General features: G+C 53.3%; 1 protein-coding gene across 2 annotated transcripts in view; it reads right to left on the reverse strand.

Moving 5' to 3' along the window:
• Positions 1 to 16,151, reverse strand: part of ADCY5 (adenylate cyclase 5) — a 157,277-nt gene that overhangs the window by 50,718 nt on the left and 90,408 nt on the right. For both annotated transcript variants that reach the window (XR_010664193.1, XM_065942711.1), the window contains exon 3: positions 12,344 to 12,465. Coding sequence is in view for 1 of the 2 variants with exons in the window: in XM_065942711.1 (XP_065798783.1) it covers positions 12,344 to 12,465 (122 nt within the window). In the remaining variant the exon portion in view is untranslated. The remainder of the gene's footprint in view (positions 1 to 12,343; positions 12,466 to 16,151) is intronic.

The following is a 16,151-nucleotide window of genomic DNA, read 5'->3' on the forward strand; positions in this document are numbered from 1 at the left end:
ACCTCCTGACAGACCCCTGTGTATCCCCGAGTGCTCCCCCCACACGGCACAGTGCACCCTCTCTTCTCAGGACCTGTGAGTAACAAGCTCTCTTTTCAATGGCAGCTGTCTCCTGATCTGTCAGCCTCATCGTACCTGGATAATAACACAGGTCTTAAAACAGTTGGACACTATACTAAACCTTTTACATGTATTAACTCATTTAAGCCTCATAACCACCCCATGAAGTAGGAATCCTTTTATAGGTAAAAAAACTAACATAGAGAGAGGTCAAGTCAGCTGCCCAAGGCCACACAGGAACCTGGCTCCACAGGCCAGGTGTTAAGTCAATAAACATTACACTGTCTATTGACCCCACCGTCATCTTAAGTGAGTAAAAGCATAATGCTCTGGTCTGGCACTGTACATGGGGTGGAGGGAGGTGGAGGGGTGGGTATGGGCTGCCACAGGTGGGCAAGTGCAGGACTCCATCACAAGGGGACACGCTGGGCACCAGTTTACACGATGGGAAGCGGGAGCACCTCCTGGGGCTTGGGCCAGGCAAGTACAAGAAGAGTGTGAGAAGGCAGCCCCCGGGTTGGAGTTCAGTGCTGCCTCCCAGCTTCCCAGCTCCACCGGCCACTCTGATCCCAGTGGAGACCAGCAGACAAGTTCAGAAGGAAAGGCAAAGAGGGTGGCAGACCTGGGGGAGCTGGTTCGAGAGGAGACAAATGAAGGGGAAGGAAGAGAAGGTAAGGAGGGAGAGGAGTGGAGAGACTGTGGGTGAGCCCACAGGACTCAGGAATCAGTCCAGCAGCTCCAGAGGGCAGCCGCAGGGCAGGCGCTCGGAGCCCCCATGAGGCTCTGATGCCTGGCACCTGGAAATCCACACTGATGATGATCCCGGCTCCTTAAGTAAGTGCTGACCACAATTCGGCCCATCAGCCACCTCCCTGGCTCTCAGCCTCTCCGGCAACCTCACCCCACCCAGGAAAAGGGAAAGGTCTCTCCTAGTCTATGTGAAAGAACCGTTATATAGCTGTTCTGGAAATTCTTCTTTAACTTTCAAGAAATCAAAGCCAGGGGAAGTTGGAGTCAAAATCAACTGCTCAGTCAAGGAACACCTTTATAAGCATCAGTGTTTTGACTTCAAAGCTGGCAGACACCAGGCCCACGGGCTGTTCCACACTGAATCCCAGGCTACACAGCAGAAACCTGACTTTGGGGGTTGATTAGTCTCTGCCATGGTGGGAAGGAAAAATAATTCCCAACTGAGCTCCTAGGAAGAAAGGCTATGACCAACCTAGACAGTGTATTAAAAAGCAGAAACATCACTTTGCCGACAAAGGTCCATATAGTCAAAGCTGTTGTTTTTCCAGTATTCATGTACAGATGTGAGAGCTGGACCATAAAGAAGGCTGAGTGTCAAAGAATTGATAATTTCGACTTGTGGTGCTGGAGAAGACTCTTGAGAATCCCTTGGACGGTAAGGAAATCAAACCAGTCAATCCTAAAGGAAATCACCCTGAATATTCAATGGAAGGATTGATTCTAAAGCTGAAGCTCTAATACTTTGGCCATCTGCTGTGAAAAGCCAACATTGGAAAAGACCCTGATGATGGGAAAGATTGAAGCCAGGAGGAGAAGGGGACGACGGAGGATGAGATGGTTAAATGGCATCATGGACTCAATGGACATGAGTTTGAGCAAGCTCCGGGCGATGGTGAAGGATAGGGAAGCCTGCTGTGCTGTCGTCCACAGGGTCGCAGAGTCAGACACGACTGAGCAACTGAACAGCCTGGTAGAGGCAGGATTGCTGCTGGGCAGGGTAACCCACCAGGTAACCCACCAGCCTGAGCACCAGGCTCAGGAGGAGAGGGAAGGAGGACAAGCACGAGGCAGACATGTGTGGACCAGGCTCAGGGGGTCTCGCTTCACTGCATCCTCAGCCCACAGCTGCCTGAGCTCTCCCAGCCATTGAGCCAGGTGGGCCTCTGCCTGCCGCATATGGATACGGGCAGGCCTGCCACCAATCTCCTCCACAGGCACCTGGCTGGGCTTTGGAGAACTCCTTTCTCCAATGTAGCTCTCATTCACTAACCTGGCGGTTCTCAGACCTGGTGTCCATCAGAATCCTCTGGGCGCTTTTCTATGGAGAAGTCCCGCCACATGCCAAGAGACTCTGACTTCATCGGTCTGGGACAGGGCTCTGCTATTGATTGTTTTTGTTCTGTTTCACTGTAATCTTCCCTGGTGATTCTATATGTAGCCAGGGTTAAGAACCACTGTACTAGTTTAAATGACACCTTCTCAAGGCTTCCACCACCCTGCTTAAATCTACAACCCCTCCCATATGTCTATCTCCCTTCCCTTCTGTATCTGTCTCCACTGCATTTTTACCACTTAACCTATTAGCTATTCTTGCTGTTGTTTATTTATTATCACGCTTCTGTCTGTTTCTCTCCACTAGAATGTAAAGCCTTTGAAAGAGGAGTTTTGGTCTATTTCATTTAGTGCCACATCCTGACCCCTAGTACAACGTCTGACAGACAGAGGAACTGCTCAGTGAAATTTGAAATGACTGTGTGAATGAGGACAGGTCACATCCACCGTGCCCTTTGCTCTGTCCAGCCCAGTTCCACACACTCACACACCCAGCACAATACCCAGCACATGGCAGGCGCCTGTGTTAGCTTCCTAGGGCTGCTATAACAAAGAACAACAAACTGGGTGGTTTAAGACAACAGACATTTCTTTTCTCAGTTCTGTCCAGCAGGCAGGAGGCTAGAAGTCTAAAGGTGAGAAACCTGAAGTCAAGGTGTCAGTAGTGCCATGCTCTCTCTGAGACTCCGGATGGAATACTTCCTTGCCTCTCTACCTTGCAGGAGTGGATGTCAATCCGTGTACTCCTTGGCTTGCAACTGTGTCACTCCAGTCTCTGCCTCTCCCTGCAGAAGGAGTTCTCCATGTGTATCTGGGTCTGCATGACATTTTGCTCTTCTTATAAGGGCACCACATATATTGGATCGGGGGCCTACCCCCTCCAGCATGCCCTCATCTTAACTTGACTTCACTGCAAAGACCCTATTTCCAACTCAGTTCACATTCACAGGTCAGGACTATGTATCTTTTAGTGTTAGTCAATTAGTCGTATCTGACTCTTTGTGACCCCACGGTCTGCAGCCCACCAGGCTCCTCTATTCATGGGATTCTCCAGTCAAGACAACTGGAGTGGGTAGACATTCCCTTCTCCAGGGGATCTTCCCAATCCAGGGATTGAACCTGGGTTTCCTGCATTTGCCCACAGATTCTTTACCATTTGAGCCACCATCTTTTAGGAGAACACAATTCAACCTACACAATGTCTAATATATATTTGTTGAATAGAAGAGATTAGTTATAATTTAAAGCAAGGAAGAAGCAGGCTCAGTAACTCCAGTAGCTTGTCCTTCTATCACACTGGGCCTGTTGGGGTCCCAAGCACGTCATCTGTGGCACGAGCCTAGGGAGCCCTCGGCCTGTCACCCCATTGACACTCAGCAGTGTTCATAGAATAAATGGTGTAATAGTTACAGAGGAGGCCAGGCAGCTTCCTGGTCTATGCTAGGGGACATCAGAAACAACATCCATGGGGATGGTGCCTTGGGAAGTCTGACCTTCCCTCCAGCCTGCTGGGATACTCTTCCATAAAAGAAGTTCCTGCAACAGCTGCTGAGGAATCAGGGAGGGGCAGTGGCCTGCTCCCTTCCTTCACACGGAGTGACAGTGACCAGCAGTCAGGCAGGAGGTGGCTCAAAGCAAGACTTGTAACTGGCATGAAAGCTTGGAATGGTCCCAAGCCCGAGCCCTGCAACCTGTCCTCCACGTAGATGGAAATGCTACCCCCCACCCCATGATCCCCCCCACCTCCTGTCAGAGGGGAAGTCACACTCCTCCGCTGCCTTGGGATGGGGGGGATGAATCTGCTTAGTGTCTGTCACTTCTGGAGACTCCTCTGGTTTATGAGGTTTACCCAATGGCAGGCTGTATGTTCTGCTGGCCAAGATTTCCCGATCTGCTCCTCAGTGATTCCAAAGGCCATTTTACAACAGCGAGGGGCCCAGACTTGCACTAAGGCACTAATTCATCCATTAGCTCCCACTTGAGAGCTTGTCTTGGCAACGCGACCAGGCCCTCGTGGCTGGTGAGCGCAGAAGCTGGGCAGGCCCACCCCGGCTGTGCGCTCTTCCCTAACTGCATGCCATCCATCACTCAAGTAGCCTGCCTTCTACTCCAGGGGCAAGAGTGGGCAGGCCTTTCATCCCAACTACCACAACAGGCCCTTCCTCGAAGCCTTACCATGCGCATTTTTGGTTAAGCATGTTTCCTCTCTCTTGTTCCCTCTTGCTGCCAGCAGACCCTAGGACTTGATGGAGCTGCCGGCATCTGATCCTATTCCTATGCTGAAACCGCATCCCACAGCATATCTGAGCAGCCAGGAGTGGGGGAAGCGGGGAGGGGGGTGTCTGGGCTGGCAGCAGCAGGAGGGCCCACCCCTCTGAGCTCCAGCGCTCCCCATCTGGCGCAGAGAGGGAACTTGAGAAATGCCAAGAAGCAAACCATCTGTCCAGGTGAGCCCAGGAGGATGGGGGGCCTGAGGAAACAGAGGTCATGGGGTGGGGGTTGGGAAGGGAGCACAGCCAGGTCTCAGCCCAAATCCTGGGGTGGTGGGCCCAGGGGAGGCAGAAGGGTCTGGGGAAGCAGGGCAGGAAGTGCCTGTAGGCCCTGAGTGTGCAGCCTGGGGAGGCCCAGCCACAGGCCAGGGGTCTCTTCTAGATGGAGAGGGACGCCCCCTCAGCCTCTCTCCATTTGCTCCAAGCCCTGTAACCCAGAGAGCCACCCGGCTCCATGCCGCTTGTAAGATAAAGGAGGGGGTGATGGGCCACCCTCAGGCCCTAGGTGAGCAGCGCAATCAAGTGTGGTCTTATCAACGCTTGGCTGAGAATGGGCACCAGATGACTGGGCATTTCCCGAGGGGCAGTGAAGAACGATTAAAGTGGGGCGTCAGAATACGGAGCAGCCAGAGGACCGTCTGACTCTGCAGCTTGGGAGGGCAAAGGGGGAAGGCCAAGCAGACGATCTGAGCGCACTGGGTGTCGGCACACACCTACCTATGGGGAGAAGCTGCTCTGGAATGGCCGTGCCCTCTCTGTTCCCACAGATGGGGCCTCTGCCTTCAGAAAGTGTGGGTCCTGAGACAAGCCTGACTACTAGGACTGGGTCCAGGGGAACTGGGATCAAGGTATGTCCTGGGATCCCCACTGCCGACCTCAGGGTCTCGGGCAGACCTCAGCTCCACCCGCCAGTCTCTTGCTCTTGCTTCTGCCCCCATGCCTTTCTCCCTCCCCAGACAGTGAAGCCCACAGCAGCTGCAGGTCTTCTGTTTCCAGAGTCTGGGGAGAGTTGGGGAGACGCTTCCTAAAGGGAGGGGCCCTGCACCAGGACCGAGCACAGTCAGGACCTCTCAGGGGTGACAAGACGGGTGCTTTTTATTTACTTCTCATGCTGCTTTTATTTTCCAATTTTCCTACAAAGAACATATGTCCTTTGTATAATAAAAATGTTAATTTTTAAAAGAGGGAAAGTAAATCACATTCTTCTTTTAGGCCCTAACTCTAACCCTTTCATCTTCATGATGTCCTCTTTGACTCGCTCTGCCCAGAATCAGCCTTCTTGTGTCTGAATTCTTATTAGAATCAGAATCACAAAGCACAACTGATCTCAGCTGTTTCAAAGGCAGCCTGACCTGTCTCACTGGCCAGTGACTCTGCGCCCTGACTTCTCTGTCTTCCAGTTTCCTCCAGGGCCCCCCATTTTGAGAGGCAGAGAGGTGCTGGTTCCACTCCCCACTGATACCCATTCTATGCCCCAGGACAAACTTAGGTCTGTTGTCAAGACCCAATCCCAGGCAAGGATGTGAAGAAATTGGAACCTCTGTGCACTGTTGGTGCAAAGGTAAAATCATGAACCACTATGGAAAACAGTATGGGGTTCTTGAAAAAGTTAGAAATAGAATTACTGAGATTTCCCTGGTGGTCCAGTTGAGCATTTGACTGCCAGTGCAGGGGACACAGGTTCGATCCCTGGTCTGGGAGGAACACACATGTGGTGAGGCAACTAAGCCTGTGCGCTCTGACTACTGAGCCCAAGTACCCTCGTGGTGCTCTGCAACGAAAGAAGCTACTGCATTGGAAGCCCATGCACCACAACTAAGTCGGCCCTGCTCACCACAACTAGAGAAAGCCCACACAGCAACGAAGACCCAGCATAGCCAAAATTAAATAAATACAATTTTTTAAAAAGAAATAGAATTACCATATGAAATAGCAATCTCACTTCTAGGTGTATACCCCAAAATATTGAAAGCAGGGACTCAAGGAGATATTTGTACACCCATGTTCATAGCAGCACGATTCACAGTAGCCAAGAGGTGGATGCAACCCAAGAGTCCATCAATGGGTGCGTAGAAAAACACGATGTGGTAAATACATACAACGGAATGGTATTCAGCCTTAAAAAACAAAGGGAAACATGATATAGTCTACAACATGGATGAACCTTAAGGACATTAAGTGAAATAAGCCAGACACAAAAGGACCAACACTGCATAATTCTATTTAAATGTGGTACCTAGAAATAGATGAATTCATAGAAAGTGGAATGGTGGTTACCAGGGGCTGGGGGAAGGGCAGGAATGAGGAGTTAGTATTTAATGAGTACGGAGTTTCAGTTCTGCAAGAGGAAAGAACTTCTGGAGAGGCATGGGCTGATGGCTGATACAACAATGTGAATGTACTTAATGCCACTGAACTGTACCCTTAAAATGGTTAAAATGGTAAATCGTATACTGTGCATATTTTACCACAACTAAAATAATCAATTGATTGATTAATTAAAAGAAAAGACTCAACGCCAGTGGGACCAGATGGGTCATCAACCCATAGCATCCGGCTCCGCCTTACCTCACTGGTGAGGGCTGGACATTCTCTAAGGGGCAACACAATGTCTTTTCCAAATACTCTGAGTCATGCCTGGCACAGAGGAGCAGCTCAAAAAATGTTTGTGGCATGAATGAGATGATAATATAAAGACCCCTTGTATCTATAATTGATAGGAAGTATGACAAGAAAAGGGCTTCCCAGGTGGCACTGGTGGTAAAGAACCTGTCTGCCAATGCAGGAGATGCAAGAGATGTGGGTTCAATCCTTGGGTTGGGAAGATCACCTGGAGGAGGGCATGGCAACCCACTCCAGTATTCTTGCCTGAAGAATCCCATGAACAGAGGAGATTGGCGGGCTACAGTCCATAGCGTTGCAGAGTCAGACATGACTGAAGTGACTTAGCACACACGCATGCACATTACAAGAAAGAATACTTTTCTTAATATCAGATTGGAGACAGGAAACCTGTATGTTTGTAGACCACACTTCTGTCTGTCCACTGGCTAGGGACTTGGGGAAGTAAACATTTCCCCTCTCTGCCCACAGGGTGTAGAGTCCACCCATGGGTATCTGAGCATCACAGACATTGTCTCGTGGTCATTATAATTCAGAACCATGCCGTAGTGGAGCCAGACGCCAGAGTGACCTGGGGACGCAGCCAAGTCCTTGAAGGAGATGGGAGAGGAGACGATAACCTTAAAAGGGGGAGGTTGGGGACAGATGGGGAGAGAAGGAAAGGGAGTGGGAAGGGCTGAGCACCCTCCCCAGATCCTGCTACACCCCCACTGCATAGTGAGGAGGTGTTACTCACTTCCACCCTCACCCTGGGTCAGCAACCCTCTGCCAGGACCCCCAGCTCCAGCCCCACAGGGCTCCTGGGTCCCTGAGAATGAGGCTCTCATTCAAGCCAGTGAGCTAACACCCTCTTCCACACACTGGAGCCTGCTCTGCCTCTGCAGGGCAGACATTCTGCAGCCCATTCCAGGGCCTGGGGCTTTACACTCTGCACCTCCTCTACCCTCCCAGCACCCTTGCAAAGCCCCAGGCCCCCTCTTACAGACTCTGCTCCTCAGTGGCTGAGAGGTGGGTTGTCTAGCATTGTACTCCGCCAGAAGGCAGAGTCCATGTGTCAGCTCAGTAGCTTCACTCCCCGTGTATTATGTCTCCAGTTCACTCTCTGTTGTTTGTGTGTCCTCCCAAACAGAAGGGGAGCTTCCTGATGACAGAGCCAGAGTCCCCCTCAGTTCCCACCATGGCTCCTGCCTCTAGCTGAGTGTCTGAGAGCACAGTCAGCGGTTCCCAGTGAGGAGAGAAAGATGAAACCTCTGCTGAATGGATGAGTGGGTGGACACTGAGGCTGAGACTCAGTGACCTGCCCAAGTCCCCACAGCTCCTAAGGGGCAGGGGTGTTATGAACTAGCCTGCTCAACACAGATGCTCTTCTTCCTCCACAACAGTGACCTCTTGGCAAAGGTAACCCGGCTGCACCCTGGCTCTCCTGCATCAGCACCCTCATTCTTCTTCCCCAAGTGGTACCTCCTCTAGGTGCCTCTTCCTCCAGTCTCCATCTCCTCCTCCCAAAGCAGAGCACTAGGAGCTCCCAGGCACAAGCAGCCTCCACTGGCATGATCTGGAGGCCCTTGTCCCAGGAGTGAGGACAGCATGGCCCTCCACTGACCCTGGCACTGTGGCTGCAGCAGGAGGGCTCTGAAGCCACAGGTCTGAACCCAGCCATGGCCCCAGCCCCAAATGACCTGTCCAGCAAGAGTGGCAGAGATATCTCCACCTGTTACCATACATCAGAGGTGAGAAGCATCTGGGGACTCCACGGGGGTCTTGAGGGTTCCGTGGCCTCTGACCAGCCTCAATCCACAGGACCAGCACATCCAACAGGCCTCCCCAGAACCCCAGGAATTGGATGCAATAAAAGGATCCTCCTCAGGCCCAAGGGAGAATAAGGTCATGGAAAGTGATGGGCGCCCATCTGTCACCCTTCTCTGCCAGGGCCAAACTCTCCAGCCACCCATTAGTCTCTTCCCTCCCTTAGATCCAGGCCCAAACTGTCACACTGCACAGTTGATTTATTTATTCTTGTGGCCTTGCTCTTGGTGGGGTTAGAGAACAGCATGTCATCGCCCTCTCTAAATATTACAACTCCACAGAGAATTGATGAATGTGACTTATCACCTTTCCACTCCAGCTCCAGAATCCCCAGACCGTTCTTTGCTGATAGAAGTGTGATCATAATCATAATAATAACAGTAACAACAATAATAGCTGCTCCCAATTACTGAACACTCATTCTGTGCCAGAGAGTGTTCTAAGCGCTTTCCTCGTATTATTTCATTTACTCTTTAACAACCATTCTGTCCTACCACACAGAGGAGGAAACTGAGGTTCAGAGTGTCTCAATGCTGATAACTTGCCCTGGTCATAGCAGGGCTGGAATGACATGAAGGGCAGCCTAGTCCGGGCCCTAGGGCCAATCACTGGATCACAAGCCAAGCCCCAACATGCATTCCTACACCACAAAGTCATTCCTCCACCTACTACTCAACCCCTAACCGAAGGCAAAGGTTCAGCCCCAAACCAGAGGCCAAACAGAGCAAGCAACGTGTTTCCCCCAAGAGCTGCACTGGGCAGCGGCTGCTGAAACAGGGAAGGGGGCCAGTGGGATATTTGCATATGATTGCTTGCGGCTGGCCTCTGATGTGTACCAGCCACCCCTGGCCCCGGCAATTTCAGAGCCAGACTTATGTCTGTCCCCGTGAAAATGATGGCCTCTTAGCTTTTCTCTCTTTTCATCTCTTTCCTAATTGCTGTCATTGATCCTGAGTGCATTCTAGAAGAGACACCACCCCCCGTGTGGCTGGGGTCTGATTCTGATTCTTGCCATGCAGATGCTCTCGCCACTCCGTGACTCCTGCACTGACCCAGAGTCACAGCCTCTGTGGGAGTGGAGGGGGCGGGGGTGCTCCCCAGAGGGGGGGCCACTCCATGAGGCAGTCCCTGTGGAAGAGGCCTGAGTCAGCCTCTCTAACCAAAACCCTTGCTGGAGGGCTGGGGGCCCAAGAGCCAGCAACAGAAGGGTGGGAAGTGAGACGCTGCCCCGCCACGTGGGAGGACAGAGGGGTGAGCAGGCAAAGTGCTGGGCAGAGATGCAGAGGTGGCCAGGTGTGAAAGCCACGGCAGCCAGGCCAGGCTGAGACTTTGTGCCTTGAATGCCAGACTGTTTCTGGGCAAAGAATTTTCTGGATTTCCTTTGTGTTCCACTTTACAGGTTAGTAAATCTGCTGAACGCTCTGCTGTGCTAAGAGGAGTCAAGAAAAGCACCCTTTGTCCATGCTCTGCCTGGAAGAGAGCCATGCTGGGACCAGCGGGGTGGTGAAGACAGGACCAAGAGAGAAAGTTCCAGAGGAGCTCAGGGGTTTGTATGTGTTGGAATGCTTGGTGGGTTACCCCCTACTCCCTGAACCTTGGGTCTCTGGGACTTGTTCTGATAGCGAAGGCTGTTTCTTTACCTGTCCTAAGGTGGGGACCCCCACATTTGAGGGGTAGCCATCAGGCAGGAAAGGCCCCCCTGGCTCCTCAGTCACACACACGCAGTTGGAAAACCTCTCCTCTGGCCAAACTTCTCTCCTCCTCTTCTCTGAGTACCTCCCTCCTGAGGGCTCCTCAGGCCTCCTTCCCACAGAACCATTATACAAACCCCTCCTGCTGGGTGGATAAAAAACAGCTGTCTAGTAGTTGGGCCAGGTGGAAACTTCAATATCAAAAAGCTTTCTGGGGGCAATTCCCTCATGTAACTGTTATGGATCTTGGACAAGTTCATCTCTGTGCCTGTTTATTCACCTGTTAAAAGGAGATAATAATAGCACCAACATCTTATACTTGTTGTGGGGATTAAGTGAAGATACAAAAGTGCTTAGAACAGTGCTTGGGTTAATGAAAACTCTATACAGGTATTAGCTGTTGTTAGTGATTACCCTAGTACATGAGGACAGAGGCAGGTATGAGGAGATGAGCAGAGAAACCCTCCAATCAGCACCACCTTTCGAGGCCTGGACCCCACCATCACATTGAACGGAGCACACCTGAGCCCACAGCCCCTCAGGACACGTCCTGGGTGTGGAGACTCAGCCAGGGTGGCTTTCTTCCCAGAGAGTCCAAGGTTGCCGCTGGCCACGATCTCCCTGCCTGAAGGTGAAGTGTGGATGGGCGTCAGAGGGGCTGGGATACTTTGAAAACTGAGGACAAATATGGTCTGCATGTACTTTTTCCTTCCAAAGGCTTCAGATCTGTTTTGGGAGGTGGATGGAGGACATACCGGGAGGACGGGCAGTCTTGGGGCACACTGGGAACTGCGCAGTTCTGCCCACTCCACAGGACAACAGGTGCCTCCTCCCCATCCCACCATCAGCCTCATCTGACTCTATGGATACATATTAGTGTGTGTTTGTCTGTTTATCCATGCACAATGGTTTAATTATTTTATTTAACCCCTTTATTGAAAATTCAGCCCAAAGCTCCAGAAGGTTGTCTTTGTGTCAGCCTTCAAGGACTCGTGGGTCCTAGGAAAACTCACGCAGGGAGGGAAGAACCCGCCCAAAGGCAAACACAGCAGCTCCTTTTCTGGGCATATGGGAGGATTAGCAGACTCTCCAGGAAGCCATGCTGGATGAAGGCCACTGTATCACTTCATGTCCCCGTGGAACGCAGAAGCAGATTTTGCACTCTATTAATCTACATCTGTTTGCATGTCCCTGCTGTCAGCGCTTCTGTCTAGGGAAGCAGCAAGCAGGCAGTAAAAGGAACATGGGCTTTGGCGGGGAGGGGCAATCTCCGTGCACCCTGCTCTATCGCCCCCTGCCAAGTGACCTTTGGCAAGGGTCTCAGCGCTCTGAGCTCATTCTCTAAACAGAGGATGCTGATAAGGGTCCCCACCCTGCAGGGTTGTCAGTCTCCTGACAGGATTAGCAATGAGGTGGATAACGCCTGGTGCAGTGCCTGGCACACACTGGCTTAGAAGGCATGGAGGTTGCCAGAGATGCTGGATGCTAGTGGAGATTTAGATGATGATGGTGACACTGAGGTCCCAAGTCTGTGCTTTCTGCCTCCCTTGTTAGGCTAGGGGTTTCTCCAACAGCTGGTGGTGTTGTTTTCTTCTTTCTCCTCCTTCCTGCAGTCTCACCTCCTCCTCACAGTACTAATTCACTTAACAGACCTAGAGGGGCAGGGCTGGGGTGCCCCAGACAACACACATTCCAAAGCCAGCAGACCTCCTGGTTGGGCTGTGCCCTCTTGAAGTGAAGGGAAGGGACATGCCATCTCCTATGGGATTCAGTCTTCCCACCCTGCCCTCGCCCCCCCAGCCTCGCCCCTACCTCACGTTGTCATGTTTCTGGATGTAAATCTTATGGAACATCATATCCTCCTGTTTGGCATTGATGTCTGCTTTCATCTCCATGGCGACGTGACGGGGAAGGACAGACAGCAGGAGCCGCTCCTGGAGGGGAAGCAGATGCTTTCATCATAGCCTCTCCCCAACTTGGCAGTTCCTTCCCCTCCCCAGGCTTCACTCCTCCACACCTGTGTCCCCACTGCAGGGCCCTGGAAAACCTCTCAGGCTCTCCTCAAACACAGGGGGCTAACACTTGCACATGCTGGGGGCAGAGACATGCCTCAGGGCCACCTGGCCCCCATCTCCCTGGAACACCTCCTGGTTCTTTGGTTACATGGGGAAAAGCACTCCTGGTGAGCCTGTAATACTAAGCACCTTGGGTCAGAGACCTTGGGCACAGAGCTGAACTTCTCTGAGCCTCCAGTTGCTTATATAAATGGGGGTAGGGTTGTTGGAACTTTAGATTAGATTCATTCAGTCATCAAATATTCACTGCGAACTGACCATGTTCCAGGCATCATGCTGGGTGCCAGGAGTGATAACTGTGAAGCAGACAGGCCAGGTTCCCCCTTCACAAATTCCCAGTCTCTTGTGTTACAGGTTCTATGGGGCACAGAGCAGGGGGACCTGTCTGAGGCTAGGGAGAAGTGGGGTGGTCACAGAAGACTTCATGGGGACTGAAGGATGACATGCTCCATTTTCACGAGATGCTGGCCTAGGAGGATGGGAAAGCTCCCTGACTTGAGAAACTGGGAAATTAAGATCACCTGAAGGGGAAATTGGAGGGAAGCAGGGAGAAGAGCCAGGGCCACCGTGGGAAGTGAGGGAGGGTCATGTCAGCCCTTGATGGAGTCTGGATGTGGCCTCCTCTCTGAGTTCTCTGGGCCCTGCCTGCTCCGAGAGGTTCAGCTGCCCACAGGGTATGCAGCCTCCACCTGCATCCTCTGCAGGCCCTTCCCCATGCCAGACACTCTGCCAGGCTCACTCACGAATCCTCTCATCTGGAGCCTTTCCTCCTGGCTGCCCGCAGCCCCTCCATCTTCCCTCCCATCCCCCAGCACCGGAAGCTGGCCACTCCTTCCCGAGGCCCTAAGACTTCTGCTCCTGCATCTGTGTAGTTACCCTCCCTCCTTCCTGCCCCACCTCTGTCCTCCTCCTGCTCACTCCTGGGCTCAGGGAACAAGGCTTCCACCAGTACCTCCCCTGGTCACCTCCCAAGCCACTCCCTGGGCCAGGTCCCCAGGTCTTCAGCTGCCCGCCTGATACCTTGCCACCAGCACTGACATCATGCCCACACCACGCTCACCCTCCCGGTGGCTCTTCTCAAGTCCCCTGCCTTTGCCCATGGCACTCCCATTTTCTGGGTCACCAAGGTCAAGGCCTTGCTCCTCAGCTAGAATCACCATCCTCACACATGCTGCTACCCTTCCTCAGGCTCACCCCCTTCCCAGAAGGAGGGTCCTGGCTCCAGCTGCCAGCCTCCCTTGTTACCCTGGGCCTTCCTATAGAGTCCCCCATTACTCTGCATTTCAGCCTGTCATTGGGGCCTCCTGAGGGTGGGAATGTGTCTTGTTAGGCTTAGAGCAGACAGTTTTATGCTCCGGAAGCTCTGGTAAACTAGTGAGGAATGGTGCTCTCTGTGGACCAGCCTGACCTCTGGTCAGGACCTCCATCAGTGGACATGGCCATTACAGGCCATCTCTTATTCACTGAACTCTCCATAAACAGTTACTGGTGATAAAAATACAAATGAAAGGACAATTCTGTGGAAATATAGGATGACTGGGAGAAAGTGTGCAACAAACTGCTTAGATTCATGAGAGACCTTCCTACATTTCCAACTAGTTCTGGGGCTGAGGACCAGGAGGAGTGGGCAGGGGATGGGTGGGGAACAGTGCTGGATCCCCTCATCAGGTGGCACTGAGGAGCATCCTCGGATCTAAGAGCACCCCTTTCTGCAGAGGGCAGAGGAGGCTGGACTCTGGGCCGTGTCTGGGTGAGAAGTGCCTGTCCCCTGGAAGCAGGCCTCCCCTTCCTGAACTGAAAAACGGTATGGTGAACATATTCCCCTCCCCCCTACCAAGAGCCCTGTGGATTTGCTGGAATGTCCAGCCTGGCCAGGGCCAGCACAAGTAAACTGTGATGAACTGTAAATGCTATAAATGCTAATTTTACTGCAAAAAGGTAAGGTCCAGGAGTGGGGGGGTGGTGGTGGGGGAGGTACTCCCTAACCCAGAAGCGGCAGGAAGGTATCCTGATCTCAGGTAAGTGATGCTGGGGCCTGATACGGGCATGAGAGAAGGGGCTTTTGAGGCAGGCAGGGGCTTGGGGGTGAGCACGGTGCAGAAGTGAGGTAGCCGTGTCAAGAAGAGACAGTGGGAAGACTCAGGGACACCCCTGGGCATGAGTTTCATTGAAGAGCTGGGCCAGGAGCCTAGATGGGACCAAGAGAACGCACGGGAAGGCCAGGCCTCAGCTGGGACAGCCTGAGCTGGGGGCCTGGCCAGGCACAGCGGCCAGGCACAGGGCTGGAAGGGAAGCGGGGGCAGGCGATGACTGGGGGTGGGGGGCCTGGAGAGACACCTCGGAACTCTGCCCCCTGACTCAGCCGTCTGAATGTTACCAGCCAGGTCACTGTAAGTCCCTAGACTGAACCCAGACAGAGGCAGAGGGGTGCCTCACACTAAGATGAACACTGCGCTCGTGGGGACTGAGCTCATGGGGGGCCCGTGGAGCACCCAGGCAGGAGGGCGCACGTGACTCCTGCGCTGCTGGCCAGGCCTCTGGCTCCCTGTCCTCACGATCAAAGGCAGACCTTCCATGTTTACACCCGCTTGACACGGTGTGCACACAGAACAGAACTCTGCCAGCATCTGGGCAGTCTGTGGGGGGCCGCTAGCCTAAGAACAGAGCGAGGCCCCTCCGGCCTGGGTAGTGACCTTACCTCTGAGAGCCAGGATGAGTCCCAGCCCAGTGGGAGCCCCAGCACCTGGCCGGCCTGTATGCTTCCTGCCCCCCAGTCTCCCTCCAGGCCTGCTGTTTGGGAGCAGTGTACTCTGTGCAGCCTCAGAGTTCCAAGCTTCTATCCAGGTCACACACACGAGAAGACACAGGGGCGACCTGGCCAGACCTGAACCCCGAACAGGACGCCCCCAGGATGCTAGGCAGGGAACCCTGGCAAGTCCTCAGTCTCCGCCCCAACCTCAGCCAGAGGGGCACGGGGGGTAGGTCCCTCTGCCTGGGGCTCACGGAGAGAAGTCCCCGAGTCTGTGGCCCGAATGAGTGACCTGCTTCCTGGCCCTGGAGTCCTGAGGCTGAGGTTTAGGGTGAGACATGGTCGTCTTCCTTTCTCGAACTAACCCAGAACTCAGCACACAGTAAGTGCCTAGTGAGGGCATCATGGGGCTGACAGCTTCTCTCCTCCTCCCTCCCCTTCCCCAGGGAGCACCTTCATCTCAGGAGGGAATGCTGATGCTCTCATCACCCAGCTCATCAGCCCTGGGGGCAGGAGGGAGAGCTGCTTCCTGCCTCCCAGGGCCTGGGTGCTCGGTTTGAGTGCAAACCACAAGGAGGCTGAGGAGGCACTCTCAGCCCAAAGCTTGAGCCCAAAGCTCATTCTCCAGAGCTTCTTGAGAGCATTCCCACAGAGCCAAGAACGCTGGGCACCCTCCAGAGGAAACATCCCCCACGGCCTGGGCCCCCGCCCAGGAGGGGCTGGACAGCTGCCCTGAGCATCGCTGGCGGGCAGGCAGCAGCTGGGCAGCCGCGCGGGGCAGGAGGGCCTCACCCAC

Source organism: Muntiacus reevesi, chromosome 8 (assembly GCF_963930625.1).
Source record: "Muntiacus reevesi chromosome 8, mMunRee1.1, whole genome shotgun sequence".
Lineage (NCBI taxonomy): Eukaryota > Metazoa > Chordata > Mammalia > Artiodactyla > Cervidae > Muntiacus > Muntiacus reevesi.